Raw genomic sequence first — 18,992 nt, forward strand, 5'->3', positions numbered from 1 at the left:
ACCCCCCCTCCAGTGCATGAATTTTCAGTCCCAGGCCTCTAGTATATACGTGTGTGTGTGTATGTGTGTGTGTGTGTATGTGTGTGTGTGTATATATATATATATCTATATCTATATATATATATATATATATATATATATAGAGAGAGAGAGAGAGAGAGAGAGAGAGAATAAACTTGCTTAATTAGACTTGCTTTCTGATGTCAACTTTTTCCAGCCCAGTAAAGCACCCCAAATTCTCTTTCAGGTAATTGTCAGCAACACAGCAGTAAATATCAACATGAAGCAGATTATTATTGTAGATCACGCAGGGAGAACAAAGGGTAAAATATTTAACTGCAACAGTGTTTGACTATATTCTGCACAGTGAGAAAACCTGAAGTCATTTTCAAGGTCCACCATTTCTTCTTTTCAGTCGGGTCAAGTTTCTAAACTTTCTAAATCTCCATTTTCTGGCTAATGAAAAGAAAATAGGATTCTACCAAGTCTCCTATCTACCTAATCCAGGACTTCTGTGAGAATCAAATGAGATGAGGCATGGGAAAACACTTCACAGACATTTAGTTACAGTGTGAAATATTTCCACCTGGCTATAAAGCAAGTAGTGTTCCTGGGCTGAAGAAACTCCTGGGCTAGTCACTAGGGAGAGGAAGCCGGGCATTGCTACGTGATGCCATTACCCAGACGAACACTTAGCATATTAGCCTTTTATATACAGATGACATTATTCAAGGACCTGCTGTATACACAAAAAGTCATAATTCTAAGGCTATTTTATGCTAATGCTGTTTTTTTATTAGTATATTTTGGGATTTCAAATTTATTTTAGCCTATAGAAAGAGAAAACATACTTATATCATTCATGCACAAGAAATACTATTTTAAAATTCATTACAATTTAAGCAACAGTTTTTCTTAAACTCCCTATGTACCAGGAATATGCCTTTTTTATAAGTATAAAAACACTCTTAAATTTTTTAAATTTTTAATTGCATCATGATTCTTAAAAGTACAAATTATTTAAAAGAGAGAAATAAAAAAAATGAAATCAAATTAGAACAGTGGATATGAATGAGAACAAATTGGACAATGAGATAAAATTTTCTGGAAAAAACCCTCAAAAGAATAATATATTTTTCAAGATGCAATTAAAAGATTTAATCACAACAAATAAGCGAAAAGTATATAAAAAAAGATTCATTATTGAACAGTGGAGTGAAAATGGCATTTTTCAAGGAGTTTGATGCTTGGTCTTATTTACATGATTAGACCAAAAACAATTAGTCTAATAAATAAGGGAAGAGAAGTCTGTTCACTTTAAAGGCTTTTTAACAAGAAACTACTGATTCCACTCAGAAAAATAAATTAGTTTATAAGGAGAAAATTCTTTTAAGAATTTAAGACACAAATTAAAGGAGAAGCGTATCATGCAAGTAACCCCACACCAATCAGAGGAAATACTGGGTTGGAAATAAGCCTGCACAGACAAAAGATAAACATGAGCTATTTCTGTTCCTACATGAAAACAATAATTCTGGCAGCAAGCCAACTGGAATGTACTGGGCATCTTGAGTTGGAAATGGTGGCAGAAGAAATATATGTAAGAACTTGTCTCTATTTTTTAATGTAGTGTGATGGAATCAGGGGATGGGAGGATCAGCTATAAGAAAGGACTTACCCTGAGGCTGAGGCAACTGCTACATACACACCACAGAAAGGAAATCAAGAACAAAACAAAAAAATTGAGGTAACACTGATTCTTGTTTGATATTAGAAAAAAATGAAATCTAGGAGTTAAATTTCTTTGTCTTTCATAAAATGGTATTTTCTGATAACTGTTCAAAATAGACAACCAATAATATGCCAAAATATTGTTTTAGTTTGTGAGATTGTTTTAGTAGAAATAATTCGTTTTATAAAATGAAAACATCACCAGCAAAAAAAAAAAAAAAAAATAAGAAAAAGAGTATAAATTGGCTTGAGTATAAATTGGCTTGTGTGCAAAACCAGTATGACACCTAAGAGAAAACAACTAGGTACTTAGAAGCAGATGCTTAGAGGTGATTATAAATTCAATTCTTTATAGGAGTAGCTATCAAACGGTGACATCAAAACTTTTAAAAAGCTTTTGTATATTAATGTATGTAAAAGTTATAGTTTGGTTTGTCTTCAAGTGACAGAAATAAAAAGAATGGCATAAGGAAAGTAGAAGTTTATTTTGCAGTCGTGTAAGTGAAGTCCAGAGCAGGCAGGAGAGCTGCTTTAGGCATATCAGGGATGCAAGGCGCAGCTTTCATCGTGTGCAAGGTGGCCTATGTGAGCGCCAGCCATCAAGTTTGCATTCCAGTCTGTAGGAAGGTGAAGGGCAATGAAGGGTATGTATTCCTCCCCTTTAAATACTTTCTGCAAATCACACCTGTCACTTTGATTACATCCAATTGGTCAGAACCTAGCCACATGTCAAAGTCAGCTGAAAGAAAGGCTAAGCAAGGTAGTCTTTAGTTTGAGTGGCCTGTGCCCATCTGAAAACAAACGGTGCTGTTGAAAATGAAGGGAGGTGGGTTGGAGGGGGACAACTCGTAGTCTCTGCCAGTCTCTGTTGTTTGGCCATGCCAACCGCTACATGCAGATTTACCATTTGCCTAAGAGGGATAACCCAAGCCTATCCTCTTAACCTGTCCTGTTGTCCATCCACAACCTCAACTGAATGCGCTGGCCTTTTCAGGTCTAAACGTGGCTTTAAGAGGACCGATGGCTATAAACTGAAGGGCAGTCCCAAGTTCCCCATTTAAAATGGAGTATATGTGAGATAGTTACAATTTTTGAAACTTCCATTTGAGAAACAGGAGAACGGGAAACCCACATAAGCGACTACTGGATAGGAATTTCAAGACCTGCTTTGTAGGAGGCATGAAGACTTTCCGCCCTGGCGCTGAGGAGTTCTTACCATACTGATGAGCCCTGACTTTCCCGAGTGGGTGAAACTCTCCAGTGCACTGTTTTCCACTGCCCGTGTCCTCACTGGCCCCTCGTGGCCGGGCATTAAGGGACATGCGCTTCTAAGTGGGTTCCATGACTGCTTCCTTCTGGTGCTGATCTGAGGCCTGGAACTTGCTTTAAGAGTTGTAGTCACAGGTTATGCAGACAATCCTGGTGTATTTTAGGCAACCCAATTCCCTTAAAATCTTAGTATGCTCCCACTCTATTTCTTATCAGTTTCATGTAGAATGTAGTAAAAATTCATGTCTGGACATAGTTTTGAACTTGAGGACTCTATCTTTTATCACTGTCCTCTGTCCTCTGTTCTATCCACCACCCATACTGCCTCTGAATTTACTCTTGACCTCCTTTAGGCCATATAAAACACTCTTAATCCCATCACTGCCAGAAAACTGCAACCGTGTATGAGGGGGAACAGATTCTACCTTCTCCAGTGGCTGTGGCATTGTAGCCAAAGCTTGTAATTGTTTTACTTGACTTTTGCAAGCCTGCAAACCTCAAAATTACAGGGGTCTCAATCAAATTAGATTGTAATTAGATTGTAATACACAAACAGAGATTGATTTTCTTAGCAAAGTTTGTTTTTTAAAATCTCAGTGTGCAATTGGCTAGCCCTTGTCTGAATTCCTTGTTGCTAAGATAACTAAGGAACCAGCTGATATTTAACATTCTGAATTTTTGGTGACACTTCTGCAACAGACTTAGTTAACACTTGGTCTATCTTCCAAGATTCAGCAGGTGACAATTTGACCAAATAAATTGCTAACGACATTAATTAGCTTCACAACCTGCAATGAGTCCTTCCTACCTGCTGCCCAACTAAACCAGTTCTGTACTTTTAGGTCCTATCACATGTAGTACTCCACACAGGATCAAACCAGTATTTCTTTATTATCCATGGAAAGCCTATAATAAACATTTATGCTCCTCCCACCCCAATAAGTATGTCAATCACTAGAAGACAGTTACCAAGTTTTACTAAACTTTTAATATTCTATACCTAACAATGCCTATATAATCTATAAGCAACAAATATTGAGTAAATGTAAGACTTTGGCTCCTTTGAAATTCATATTAATTCACAGTGATTTTGAGGGGTCTTACTTCCAGAATTCAAGTTGGTCAGATCTTAATAGTCAGATTCAGTCTTTAAAGACAATGATGGGGAAGGAAGGGGAATGAGGGAGAAATGGGCACGTGCAATACTTTCAACAATAAAGATAAATTAAAAATAAAAAAAACAATTATGGGTTACATTACCCAATTTTCCTCACTGTTTGCTGCTGACTTAGTTATAATACCTTTCAGATATTACTGCAAAGTCTAGTAGAACATTCAAATCACATGCACTACACCTGCTCCCTTGAGTTCTTCCTGGTTCAGGAACATAAGGTCCTAGATGTAATAATGCAGATTCAGTAAATGTCCCTCAGAGAATAATGTTGAGTACAGGAGGCAAGAGTGACCAATAACTGACTCACTCCTTATGCCAGCAGCAAGTGATAAAATGAATCAGTGCTAGGGGTTGAGGCTTTTTATAAGCAGGAGGTTGAGCTGAGGAATTAATATATTTGGCTCTAGGAAAGAAAGATAAACAGGAGGCAGAAATGAGGACTTACAAAGGTTTAGAAACACAGCAGATTATGTAGGATAATAGCTCTGCAACATATAATAACCAGAAATACAACACTTTTATTTTAAAACGTGTACTTGTACACACACTTCTCACAGAAACTGCAGTTCACAGTTAAAGACAGATAAACTACTCATTACTTCTATTTGTAGTTTTTCACCATGTGGTCATGTTCAAAAACAGCTTTCTATCACCCCCTTACCCAGTGCCTCTCCACCTGCATGGCGAGTGAGAGTAGAAAAAAGTGACACTGACTATAGGAAGATACATTAAAATTTAGGAGAAAGTATGTATAATTTAAAATTTCCTATAGAACTATTTTTAATTGGAAAAGTATGATCATCCCTAATATTTCCAAATATCACCCTATCTGGAAGGCTAAATGCCTTAATAGCAATTAACAAAGTTCGGTGGTTACCAGGCTGGTGCTTGAATCTGAACTGTTCCAGTTAATAGCCAGTGATTGCACAAGTCACTAAGCTCTACGTGCCTTCACTTTCTCGCCTATAAAATGGGGTAATAATATCTCCTTTTTAGTATGTGCTATTGTGAAAATTAGCACATCCATGTAAAGTACTGACCATATTACATTCAACATATTATATACTCAATACATGTTACCTAATAATTACTGTTAGCTATTAACCAGCAGGGATTCACAGAACACAGACTCTAAGAAGACAGAGTATTATGTTTCATTAAAGGTAATATATCAGCTTCTCTGCAAAGAGCAAGGGATTTTCTTGATTACAAAAAGAGGACTTTAATTAAAACAGACTGAGAAATACTATTCTAAGCCTTAATTTTATTGGCTCCAGAGTAAGTGGCATTCGTTGAACAAGTACATACTATCCTGCCTCTTGCTCTTGTGTCCCTCGATACTGTGGATACAGGGTGGTGATGGGTGCAAAAGGGGATCTATCCCTCTATGCTGTGTATCCAGGAATTGAGGAGCACAAACCCAGCACTGTGCTAAAAACTGGGGATGCAGCAGTCAACAGAGATCCCACGGAGACTTGCTCTGATTTGAGACATCACTACATCTCAACAGCCAATAGACCACTTTCAGTACTTGGGAAAGTAGGCCAACAATACTTTTTTTCTTATTTCCCAGAGCACCTAGCCCCATGTCTACTTACAGGAGGCAACTCGAGTTGACATTTGACCCTTATCATTTTCATTTTCCTAAAACTGCCAATGTCATTTGGCTTTTGTAGTGTCATTTCTTCTTGGATATCCTCCTATGTTGGCCTGACCATGCCTCTTGAACCTCTGCCACAGGATCCTTTCTCCTTTTCCATCACTCCAATGTTGGTGATTCCTAGACTTCTGTTCCTAGCCTTCCACTTTCTTTCTTCTGGATGATTGCATCAACACAGCTTTATCTACTACAGAAATGCTGGCTACTCCCAAGCATTTATCCCTCAATCTTCAGCTCCCTCCTGGGCTCTTGACCCAGTTTTTCTACAGCTTAGGGGCCCTCTCCTCAATTTTCTACACAAGCATTTCAAATTCAATACGTCCAAAAGTAAACTCATTATCACTTCCACCCAAATTCCTCCTTGTTCTCATTCTCCTATCTGGGTTAAGTACATCATCTTCTACTATGGCTTGAGCTAAGACACCAGGGAGCCATCTCTGACACTCATGCCTATGTTCCTCATCCTTCCTCCCAAGATCATAGTGAAAATTCTATCTCCTCAACATTGTTGAGTCCATATTATTGTTTCCATCGCTAGAGCAACATGCCTTAGATTAGCATAACAGTACAGCACAGTGGTTCAGTATTGACTGGCTCAGGAATCACACGGCCTGAGTTTTCATCAAGGTTCTATCACTAACGGCACGGCCACGGGGAAATTGCTGACACCCTTGAGCTTTAAGGTGTAAATAAACTAATATCTGCAATGCTGTCACAACAGTGCTTGGCAGGAAAGTAAAACTAAAACATATTAGCCATTGATTTTATTACTATTACCATATTATTATTGGTATTTTACTGTCCCACTTATTACAGTGCTGGGCACAAAACTGATAAATGAAAAAAAAAGAAAAGAAGAATCACTGCCCGGCTGGGGTGGCTCAGCGGTTGAGCATTGACCTATGAACGAGGAGGTCAGGGTTCAATTCCCAGTTGGGGCACATGCCCAGGTTGTGGGCTCAATCCCAGTGTGGGGTGTGCTGGAGGCAGCTGATTGATGATTCTCTCTCATAATTGATGATTCTATTTCTCCATCTCCCTTCCTCTCTGAAATCAATAAAAATATTTATAATAATAAAAGGGTAATATGCTAATTAGACCAGACATCCTTCCTTCCGGACAAAGCTGCAGCAGGCGGGGGCAGCAGCAGAGGCCCCCAGCCTCAGTGGTGGTGGGCGGGGGGCTGGGGCCAAGGCCCTTGCACAAATTTCGTGCACTGGGCCTTTAGTATATATATAAAAAGAATCATTAATATGCATTATAAAAATTGGTAGGAAAATTGTTACAGAGCAGAAACCGAGCATATAGTCCCATTACACATTAAAACAGTCTGGGCTTTTTACCCAGACTTTTTCAGCATTGTGAATCCCGACATTTTTTATAGGAGCAGATTAAAAATATTCACATTACATATTTGGCTAGGTTTTTGTGACAATATCATGACAATACGTTAGTCCCCCAGAGTAGGAAAAGCACTCTGAACGGAAAAATGCTTACCATTAGTACATGACTTCATAGATAGAAGGTTTGACCCTTATGTTTACAACCAATGTTGAGGTAGAGAAAGATGTACAAATGGTTAAAGGAACATAGTGTCTCAGTTTCTGAAAGAAATAACACAATCACAGTATACAGGAAGGATAGAAGATAGAAGATTAGGAATGATGAGATTTCTCTCTTGACCACAGTAGAAGAAAAACAGCGAAATCAATAGAAAATTTACTTGTCTTCACACTACTGAATCAAATTTGGGGTAATCCCAAAATCATAAGGAATTTAGCAGATGATGTCAAAATCTTCCAAAAATAAATATAACATGTTGCAAAAGAAAAAAAGCAATTTTTTTCTGTTGTATAAATGTTCCAATGATATGTATTAATTCTCCTGAAAAAACTGAAAAGTAGCAAGGGACAGAAGGGAAAATAAAAGAACTTCACTACCTCAGAAAGAAATATAAGAAAAGATAAAACAGTGAACAAGACCTTAGGGACACCCAAAATAACAACATAGAGATATTAGAAGTGATGAAATAAAGCCAGAAAATATCTTTGAGGGAAGTATTTTCCCTAATTATTTTGGAGGTGGTTATTTGGTGAACAAAAACACATCTGGGAATGCATCTGAAAGAAACCTTAATTATCTAATCCTTGCTCAATCATTCTTTTTAAATTTCAATTTTTTTCTTCTTTCTTCACAAATATTGCTACTTGTGTCTCCAAGACACTAGGACTAAAACAAGATAGAAGAAAAAACAGAATAAAATACAACTTGAACATAACTTGTCTTTTATCAGATTGTGTTCCAGGACACATGGATGATGGGGACTAATGAAAGGAAGAAAAATAACTCAGGATGTTAATGATTTAGCGTCCTTTTCTGCAGATAGACTGGGAAAGTATGTCATAAGATAGGCTGGACAACATGAGCTAAGTCAGTGACTCACTTACAGAAGTCATCCTGCCAAGTGACCTAGCCCCGTGCCCTTGGGCCTCTTCACTGTCTGAGTACACAGTGGAAAGGTCAGAGAACAAACCTTTCTCCGCAGGGCTGCTACTTCCCTCTAGTTCTCCCCACGAAAAGATCCCCCTTTACCCTCAGTGCTCGTTAGTTATTGGTTGTTGTACTTCACTAGGAAATCTCTGGGTACAATAAACTCAAGGGTGTGCGAATAGACGCCGTGATGCTAAAAGGGTTAATATTCTATCCACTGTAGATTGTACATTAACAATGATATTGGCAAATCCTGAGCTGGATAATGTCATGGAATTAGAAGTCAACACATAGATGCTACAGTAAGGTGTAACTTTCCCTCTATGCTACTTGCAGGTAAAAACATAGTGTCCATGAATTCACAGTGTAGTTACTGAGTGAGGGAGATGGATCTGGTCTCTCAAGTTTAAGGTCTAGTTAACACAGACCAAAGGCCACACTGGACTTCCAACAAAACGATTTGTGTAAACAGTTAGGTCCGAATAGATAAACTGCTTCATTTCTTGTCATTCTTACATACTGCTTTCCCACAGTCCTGTGTGGATCTATAGACTTGGAGATCTTTTACTTAGCATTAGAACATATAGTGAGAGAACTCTGCATGTTGTCATTTTTTAACATATGTGAATATATGGTTTATTTTGGAGAGTAATTGTGTAATGACAATACTGCTCCACCGAGGTGGACAAATATGGTCTATGTCCAAGGCCCCAAGGTCCTGGGAACCCAAATTACATCATCCTGACCATATCAAAGTGAAAATTCCTCTCACTGGGAAATAACTCTTTCAAAATTACACAAGAAAATAAAAATAATTCAAGCTTTTTACTCTTTTTATTCCAGTTATATGCTTAAAAGATCAAAGAAGAGGCAGTTAAGTGGCAGGTAATTAAAAAAATAAATTTCTGAGGTATTTATTAAAAATTATAAAAACATATAAATCTAAAACTAGAATTGCACCTCTTGCTTTGTTTTAGGTAGGTTTTTTTTTTCATATCCCTACAAATCCCCTTATATATTTCCAAAAATCATCTTATCCACTTAAATAAAAACAGCAAATTTCTTAGTTAATTTTCTGACTGGATTAATGAATCTGAATAGAATAATTTAAGTCATATGATTGTCTGCTCTGGACTGCTGTCTTAAATTAGTGTATTAAGTAATTTAGACACTTTTCTTTGCAAAGGTTGCACGATTTAATAAACTCCCATAGGCCTCAACATGTGCCAGCTCTGCTAGGTTATCTCCAATCCAGCTGCTGTTATGATAACAGTTGCCAACTTTCAAACAAATGAAGGGAATAATGAATCAGCTTCAAGTTGGCTCGTATGTAAACTTATATTGCTCCCAGTAATAACTCAGGCCAATTTCAACTATAAAGAAAATTAATTAAAAAGATTTCACCTCCACTGTTTGAGAAACATGGCACCAGGCATGCTGCTGAATTAGCGTTTATGAGCCCGCGGCTTCAGGGAAACTCCCATAGTTTGGATTTTAGTCTTAAGTGCTACAGGTTTTTTTTAAAGACTGGATTTTTTGAGGAAACAGATTAGAAAATACCTGGTCCTTAATTCATAACATGAATATTTAAGAAGCCTCACACTGCTGGGAAAAAATAAGGGCTTATCACAAAAAAAGGCTTGAAAGACTTCTGAGGAGGAAAGAGGTTGAGCTCCATTTATACAGGAGGGAGAGCACCCCTCACCTGGCTGTAGGCCAGGCCCACTGCAGGGCACAGTGTTAAGCATAAAACAGGGCGACATGTGAGTGCTAGACCCTTTTTCTAAGAAGGACAATACTATATTGAATTTCAATAAACTGGACAAAACAATTTTTGTGCTGGATCTGTTATCCCAACTAGTGGTTCTATAGAACCACTGAAACTCTGGTGTTTCCAATAAGCACTAATCTGTTTGGCATAAAGCTGTAGTATTCTTACAGAAAGAAATAAGTGGAATATCAGACCAGAGGTCTGTTTAAAATATGCAATTTATTTCTAAATGTCCATTCTAGTTGAAAATTATTCCCTGGGTTGGTTCACTTCCTTGAGAGGACAGGGAAGCTCTTTCACTAGCAAGCAAAGCTGGATGACAGTGTCCTCACAGGAGTGGGGTATGTTACAAGCAACAACGGGGTGGACTGAACTAAATATACAGTTTTATGGCTGATGAACTATATAAAACTAGTCAAGGATTAGCATATTGGTAGTGATAATATGATTTCTTATTTTTTTCCCCAAAGAGTCCTAGTATTTATTCTGTCATCAGCTCTCTATATCAGATATATTTTATTGGCTGCATGCTACAGTCTTTCAATACATCTTATAGATTATAAAATTACAACTAAGTGTGAAATTGTATATCATGATTGCTTCTGCCTTCACTGCACATACATAATAGAGAGTTGAAAGAAAAAAAAAAAAAGCCCTCTTGGGGATGTTAAGTGGTTAGACCATACTCTACAATTCCAGTGATTCACAGCACTTGAAACTGAAACCGTGGATCAATGGGTGTGGGATGGGTGTCTTCTCTAGGCATCTCCAATATCCTCTCCTGGGATTGTTAGAGCTGGAAACACTGGAGATGTCTAAGTGGAGTACTTGGTTCTAGGATCTTCCAGCCAGCTGAAATGGTTCAAGGAAAGCTCCATGGATGCCTCAGGGTAACTTGGAATCCAAAGAAAGGACTACGAGCTTATTAGCCCATGAATAAAACTATTTTCTAATACTTTGACGTGATCATCATTGACCTCTATATAGCTCATGGATGCTATTGAAACTGTTCAAGATGCAACAAATTTAACAGGACCATCTTTGGAGCAACATAAAAGGCTAGAACTTGTTGTGAAATTGTTGCCCAGTGAAGTAGCCACAGTAGTTCCCCAAACAACTGAGTCAGCACTCACCCAAATGGAGGTAAAAGAGAGGTGCTGATTCCTTAACCTCACTGAATCATATGAATACAACAAACCATTTGGAAAGTGTTCTAGTCTATTCTGCACAACAGGATGCATGTCTGCACTTGGCAAAACCTTGTGCAACAGGTATGAATTGTGCACATTATTTACGACTGCTCTGGTAAGCAAGAGGCAAGAAATGTCACAGGTGCAAGGATTTTTTTTTCAATTTCGAAAACATTCTATTCACTGGTGCTGTTGTGCCCAAAAGGACTCTTACACGAGACAAGTTTACCTACACTAAGCAAGAATAAATGTAAAAATGAGATACAGGCCAACAACAGACAGATCTAATATAAAAATCCTATTCTTTAGCCTTGACCTCAGTTCTGTTCAAGATCAGAAAGTATGAGAGGTGCTAGAGATCAGTCATTCTTCCATATTCTAACTTTGGAGGTTGTATATACTTAGTGATCATTATTCTGGAATCCTAGAATATATATACCTTCTACTCACTGGCTTGAATATTCAAACAATTAGCTGTATTTGTCTGAACGCACACTAAGTGTCTTTATTTCAGGTGGTTAGAATAATCAAGAAATGATTTGAGGCTAAAAATATTAGACAGACACATAAAGGAAAGGTGAGGAAGGAAGGAGAAAGAAAACAGAAGCAAAAGATTTTAAAAGATCTGTTTGTAGTCAGGATAAGTGACTAATGGACGATGGAAAAAATAATTGCTTGCAATTTATATAAAACCATCGTAACCATAAAATACATGGTACAAAGGTACATAATTATAAACAAGAAGATGGAAATAAAAGTTGTCTTAATTAAGAAAAACAACAGAAGAAAAAAATACGAAGAAAATTATGGAAAGTAGGAAGATGCATGCCACAAATATGCCAGATAAATGACATATCCCCAGAGGGAGAACAATGCCCTCCACTTGAGAAAGTTCTATGACCTTGGCTGGCACTGCTGTCTCCTTGCACAATCACAGAAGGCATTCAATGTTGGTGATGATGAGGAGGAGTTTTAAAGAATATAATCATGGACTGCAAGTGGTTTTGTGGAAACAAAATGATCATTCATGCCTGAGATTGTGTAAAATGCCTTAATTTTGGTCAACAACAATTTGAACTTTAAAAAAATAGAATCCCCAAACCTCCTTATAAATTCACAATTCTTCAAGTAAAGCACAGGGCTAGCATGTAAAAGCAAAGGCGTTCCAGAGACTCTTCAAGAAATGCTACTTAGTAGAAAATTATTGATTGTGTAGTGACATGATGTGGCCTACCTCCATGTCAAAACCAGCCTGCAAATTCAAAAAGCCACATGAAAGGAGATTTTAAGTAGAGCAAAGCATAAAGCAGTTTTCCTCTAGTGGGTCAGGTATAAAAATGATCACAATACACATTACCTTGGAAGCACTAGCAATCCTACACAAATTAACGCTGTATGATGTACAGATGGAAGGTGGAGAGAAAGCAAAAAACCACATCAAGGTGCCTAAGGATGCAAAGGCTCTGAAAGCTTCAAAAGTCTCACCTTTTCTCTGGTGCCTTTAATTGTGGCTACAATAAATGCATTTTGCCACATGCTTTTAAAAGAAAAAAAAAAGAAATGGTCATTTTCTTAAGTGCTAAGATACTTACTTCTCTTTCAGAAAATCCACCACTCTCCTGAAGTCAGCCACACAGTATTCTCTCTTCATTGCCATGAGCACGGCGTCCGAGGCGGACTGCACCGGTATGTGCAGGAAAGCATACACACGGGGGTGATTAAGGACTTTCGCCATTTCCTTTAAAAATAGGGAAGGAGAAAACATTAATCACCTTAACATATCAGGGAATGGTTTCCCTCAGATCAGCACTCACAAGTGGAAGCAAATAAACACAGCTGAACACAGACGAGTCATGTAGGCTCTCAAGGTGAATGTCACCTGCGGTGTGCTCTGATGACATTTAGGAATTTAATATTCCTTTTGGATGGTTCCACTTCAGAGTTATTTCCTCACATGCACCATTTCTCTTAGGTGACAAAACAGAGATAAACTCATGTAATGCCTAAAGTGTAAAAATAATTTTGGTATTTCAAAATAAACACTTCTCCTTTGCCTCATAGCAGCTTTATATTCTGCCTGTTGTATTAGCAGGAGAAACAGCAATACAGGGGTGGTTTAATAGCAAAAGTAGGTTTACAGTTGTGAGTATGTGAAACAAGTTTATTTTATTCCTGTATTATTATTAACTAGAGGCCCAGTGCACAAAATTTGTGCATGGGGGGCGGTCCCTCAGCCTGGCCTGCAACCTCTCCAATCTGGGACCCCTCAGGGGATGTCCGGCAGTCGGACAAACCTCTTGCAATCCAGGACTGCTGGCTCTTAACCATTCACCTGCCTGCCTGTCTGATCACCCCTAACCGCCTCTGCCTGCTGGCCTGATCGTCCCTAATCGCCTCTTGCCTCAGCCCCCACCATCGTGGCTTTGTCCAGAAGGACGTCTGGAAGATGCCCGGTCTAATTAGCATATTACCCTTTTATTAGTATAGATTACTGTATCATTTTCCAGATGAACAACTGTAAACCTGCTTTTGCCCCATACTGTATTTAAGACAAACAGTTGGTGCCATATAATCTTGTGTACTTGAATAAAGTTTCCAAATTCAGGACACATCAAAACTTTATTTTTTTAAATAATGAAGGAGAAAAATTAATCTATAACTCACCTGTTTCTTTTCTAGCTAGTTAATGAACACATTTTGTGAGAATTTACTATGCAAAAGGCAGAGAACCAGACAATGACCCTTGCCCTAGTCACTACTGACATCTGCCTTTTAAAATGCCGCCAAGTTTCAGCGAAGAGAAATAAGGGGAGAACAGGATGAAGAATTTATCTTGCAAAGTTAAGGAGAGCAAATTTGAGTGAAACAAATTAGAAAACCCAGAGATTGTTTTAAAATTCCTCCAAGGATACAAAGGGAGGCGGAAAAGGAGTAATGAAAGGAAAGTTGTAATATAACCGTCTCTGCAAACAATGAGAAATATGGCTGATTTAGCCCAACTCCAGTGTTCCAAGCAGTGTCCTCATCAATGGGAGGACAGTAAAGGAGGTGGAGGTGAAGGGGAAAAGGAGGGACGGAGGGAGGGAGAGGACAAAAAGAATGCAAAGAATCCAATAGAGATACAAATGTCAAGAAAGGACCTTCTTTTTAATAACTTGCCTGTGTCCAATGGTTTTCAGTTCTCAAAGTCCTGTACTTTGATATGTTATTTCATTTTACCCTTAGAACAATATTTTGAGGGACTTTATGGAGCCAAAGAGTCAGCTAATTCCATATGGTCATCTCCTAGTTATTCAGGGGTAAGTCATGCATATATATCAAGCATGCCCTCTGTTTCTCCATTTTCTTTCCATTGACTATGAAAATTGGCATTTTTACCAAAGTGGAAGAGCAATTAAATCAGTCACCTTCTTGGTAGCAGCTTAGTTGTTTTAAAAAATCTGTTTGGCTAAGAAATTCAAATAACCAGACAATATTACTCATGGATATCTTTTATCTACCTTCACTACCAGATTTTTTATATATATATATATATATATATATATATATATATATATATATATATATGCCTCACTATATTTGGTTATTATTTGTTTAATGTATTGGAACTGGAGTTGAAGAATTTCTTTAGCAGAAAAATAACTAATCAACATATTATCAGAAACTTCCCTTCGCAGAACTGTTACAATCCTTGGCTGGATATTTAGTCAGCAGGCCTTAGGGTAACACCGATCATGATGTACCCTATAGTAACTATGTTGGCATTCTGCTATGGTTCTCTGCCTTTCACGTACTTCACACCTGAATATCAACATTCCCAAATAGTGGGGGGAAAACAAAACAAAAAAACTTGAGAAATAAAATTTCACTCTCAATATCTATGCCTTGGTTTTCTCATCTGTAAAATGGAAAACAGTGGTAATCTCTACCTCAGAGGGCTACTGGACTACTGTGAAAATAAAATAATCCAGTATATGCTTATATGTAACACTCAATATATAAATGATCTAATCTTGCCCTAGATGGTTTGGCTCAGTGGATAGAGCATCAGCTGGGGACTGAAGGGTCCTGGGTTCAATTCTGGTCAAGGCACAAACCTTGATTGCAGGCTCCTCCCTAGCCTGTGCCTTGGTCAGGGTGTGTGTAGGAAGCAACCAATCGATGTATTTCTCTCACATCGATGTTTCTCTCTGTTTTTCCCTCTCTCTTCCACTCTCCCTAAAAGTCAATGGAGAAATATCCTTGGGTGAGGATTAAAACAAACAAAAAAATGATCTAATCTTCTTATTGCTTGGAGAGTATGTAAAATTCATGGGAACACATTTTCATACAGATTAATGGAAACCCATCAATAAGTAGAACAGCTTTTCAATAAGCTAGTTCCCTTAACTAGTAAGTGAAGGAGAGGTCATTTGTATTGATCTACATAAAATAAATTTGAAGGGTGTACCCAGCAAACATGACCACAACCAGAAAGGGTAGTGTAGTTTCTCTAGAAAGACACAGAGTGGCCTACGGCTATGAACAGGAACTCATTGGAGGAAGCCTGCCCTCTCACAGTATGACCATTTACAAACTAAACCGTTAATAGGAAACAAGGAGGGTAAATGTGGTGGGTTTCCCCTTTGGATCTCAAAATAAGACTTCCCACTCATAACTTTATAATGGTAGGCACCAGAACAGAAAATAAAAATAAACTTGCCCTTCATTAAAGCCTATATTTTGCCTACTAAAAGAATCATGACTGAACATAATGTACCTGAAAGAAACAATATTTTTGTTTTGTTTTTTCTTCTATCCTGATCTCATTCAGCACTGTTGGTTCCAGATAACCTTTGATCTCTTCACCTGTCCAAATTCTTCTGTTTGTAGGTTCAGCTTATAGCTAAGGTTCTCTCACGCAAGGGATGACTTTTCCTCTGGGATTCCTCTCATGCAAGGGATGCCTTCTCCTGTGTGATTCCTCCTGTGTAACCTGTTCCTAGAGTTACTAAGAGCTCCCTTGCTTCTGCTCTGCAGTATGATTGATTTCTAAGATGGAGCAGGGGTTATGCTTTCGTCCTCTCTCTGGATCTCTATAATGGGTGGGACTGTGTCAAGTGCAACCCCAAACTTATAAAGATATATAGGTTAGAACCACATCAGTATATATAGAGAGAGGTCTAAAATATAATTGCTATTTGATAGGAAGACAAATTTTCAATTAGTAATTGGCTAAAGCAGGTAAACAAGCACATATCCAAGCCGGTAAATAAGCATGTAATCAGCCTGTCTTGATTTTTGGAATAAGTTAAAAATTATATGTAAATATACAAGTCAATGTATACATAAGTAAAACTCAGACACTTTATTGGTTCTATTTCTAAAAGGAGCTTCAGATTGGATTCACAGTGTACTATCGTATGAAAATGATATATGGGGTCCAGGTTCATCAGAAAGAAAGGGGCACTTAGTTCAAGTGTGGCTAACAGAAGAATGGCAGCCCTGAGCAACCTGAGCTCTGACCTGGGCGAGAGAGTCAGAGTACACAGATAAGTGTGCATGCAAACAGCATCTATTTTAATATAAAGACATTTATAATTTAAGGGTTGATGTATCAAGGCTGCTTAGAATACAGGTGGTGACCATTTTCTATGTAGGGACCAGAGAATTGCTAACCAGATTACCAAAATAGTAGTGTTTCTACCTGGTGCTTTTACATGGAGCTCTCCTATTACAAACTAGTAATGATCTCAAGATTTGCCACATTTTTATAAACTTAAGAAGCAAAGAAAAAATAATGAATTGAATGAAAACAGGCTTAATTTTAAAAAGCAACCCTGTGTATGGGGACATTTTTCTTTAAATGTTAAGTTTCATTTTTATTGCCCTCATCAAATTAATCATATTTGACCTAGCTTCGAATACGAACACTACCAGCTTAACAAAGTCTCTCAGTGTGTGAGAGTTATAAAATATATTAATACTTGCATTCAGATGTCTCTGCATTCACATTGATAATTACGAATCAGAAAGCCCTCTCAGATGATAGCTTTGTTAGGAAGTATATGCATATTTAAAATGCTGAACTTTAAATATAAAATGCTCTCATGTTGTTTTCAAGAAACCTAAGGTACATGACTAAGAAAGACAATACCTCAAAAACAGAAACTATATCATTACCTTTAAGCATTTTAAAAATAGCTTGAGATAAAATTCGCATATCATAAAATTCACCCATAAAAAGTATTCAATTCAATTAAACTACATTTATAGGATGGCACAACCCTTACCACAATCTAATTTTAGAATATTTTCATTCCCCTAAAACAAACCCTGTACCCCCTCGCAGTCTCTTATAGATGTCCCTCAGTCTACAATTCCTTTCTCCCAGCCCTAAACAACCAACCACTAGTTTACTTTCTAGCTCTATAAAGTGCTATTCTGGACATTTCATATAAATAGAATCATACAATATGTCTTTTGTAGCTGGCTTCTTTTACTTATAATGTTTTCAAGGGTCACCCATGTTAAACTATGTAATTTATTTTTTTTTTCAATTAAATAGAACAGGATTTTAGAATTTATTAAATATGTCATTTCATGCAAAACTATTAGCTTGATTAGAAGAATGGGGGTAAGGCTATAAATGAAAAAGTCTCATGGTTCCCATTGTTTTTTGTTTTATTGTGGTAAAATATATGTAACATAAAATTCACCATTTTGATTGTTTTGGGGTATATAATTCAGTGACATTAAGTACATACAGAAGTTGTGCAATCATCACTACCATTCATATCCAGAACTTTTTCATCATCCCAAATTGAAACTCTCTATCCATTAAACAATAACTCCCAACGCCTGCTTCTTCTTAGCTCTTTACTTTCTGTCTCTCTGAATGTCGCTATTCTAGGTACCTCCTATAAATGAAGTCATACAATATTTATCCTTTTGTGTCTGGCTTATTTTACTTAGCGTGTTTTCGAAGTTCATCCCTGCTGTAGCAATATTATTATTTTAAATATCATTTTTCCAGGCAGTTGGTAGGCAGTTCTATTCTCAATGCCAGAGCACTTACACTTCTATTAGCACTTATTTCCCCATCCTGCAATTTCACTGTACATGCTCATATCCCAAGGGTATACTTGTTTGTCTGTCTCTCCCCATTTCGTTGATCAATGCCTTGTCCTTAAAATACTTAAATTATATAGTTGAATGAATGAATGACTGCAAGACCCAATCACTTACTCAACATAGAGGAAGTTCTACAAAGACTTCTAGCTAAAGGTCTAAGTAGCACAAAATGCTTGTGCTCCAGGACATCCTATTGCTGGAGTCACTTTCAACATCCCAGAGTCATACAAGTCAAGATAAAGTAAGTCATATTTTAACCATTATTTCATTAATGACACTGCAACAGCCACTAAGTGAATTGCCAACACCTACATTTACTCTCAGCAATCTAAAAATATATGATTAGTGGCATCAGGAAGTGAATTAGGAGCATGAGAAGTGAGTATTTCCAATCCTATGTTCCAAATGAAAAGGGTTAGATATTGTGAACAGAAGCCAATTTAAAGATCTATAACTTTATTATAACAGAAAATTCACTTCCAAACTGCAAAGAGTTAACATTTTCAGTTATCTGCATTAAAGTAAGTTGAGACAAATGTTCTATTAGCTTTCACAGAAATGCTAAAAGGATTTCGATGTTTCTTTACCATCATC

General features: G+C 37.4%; 1 protein-coding gene across 4 annotated transcripts in view; it reads right to left on the reverse strand.

The window, feature by feature from the left end:
• CDKAL1 (CDK5 regulatory subunit associated protein 1 like 1) overlaps positions 1 to 18,992 on the reverse strand; it is a 628,254-nt gene that overhangs the window by 208,143 nt on the left and 401,119 nt on the right. For all 4 annotated transcript variants that reach the window (XM_006093745.3, XM_006093747.3, XM_023758088.1 and 1 more), the window contains one exon: positions 12,878 to 13,023. In XM_006093745.3, the coding sequence (XP_006093807.1) occupies positions 12,878 to 13,023 (146 nt within the window). The remainder of the gene's footprint in view (positions 1 to 12,877; positions 13,024 to 18,992) is intronic.

This window comes from Myotis lucifugus, unplaced genomic scaffold (assembly GCF_000147115.1).
Source record: "Myotis lucifugus unplaced genomic scaffold, Myoluc2.0 scaffold_122, whole genome shotgun sequence".
NCBI lineage: Eukaryota > Metazoa > Chordata > Mammalia > Chiroptera > Vespertilionidae > Myotis > Myotis lucifugus.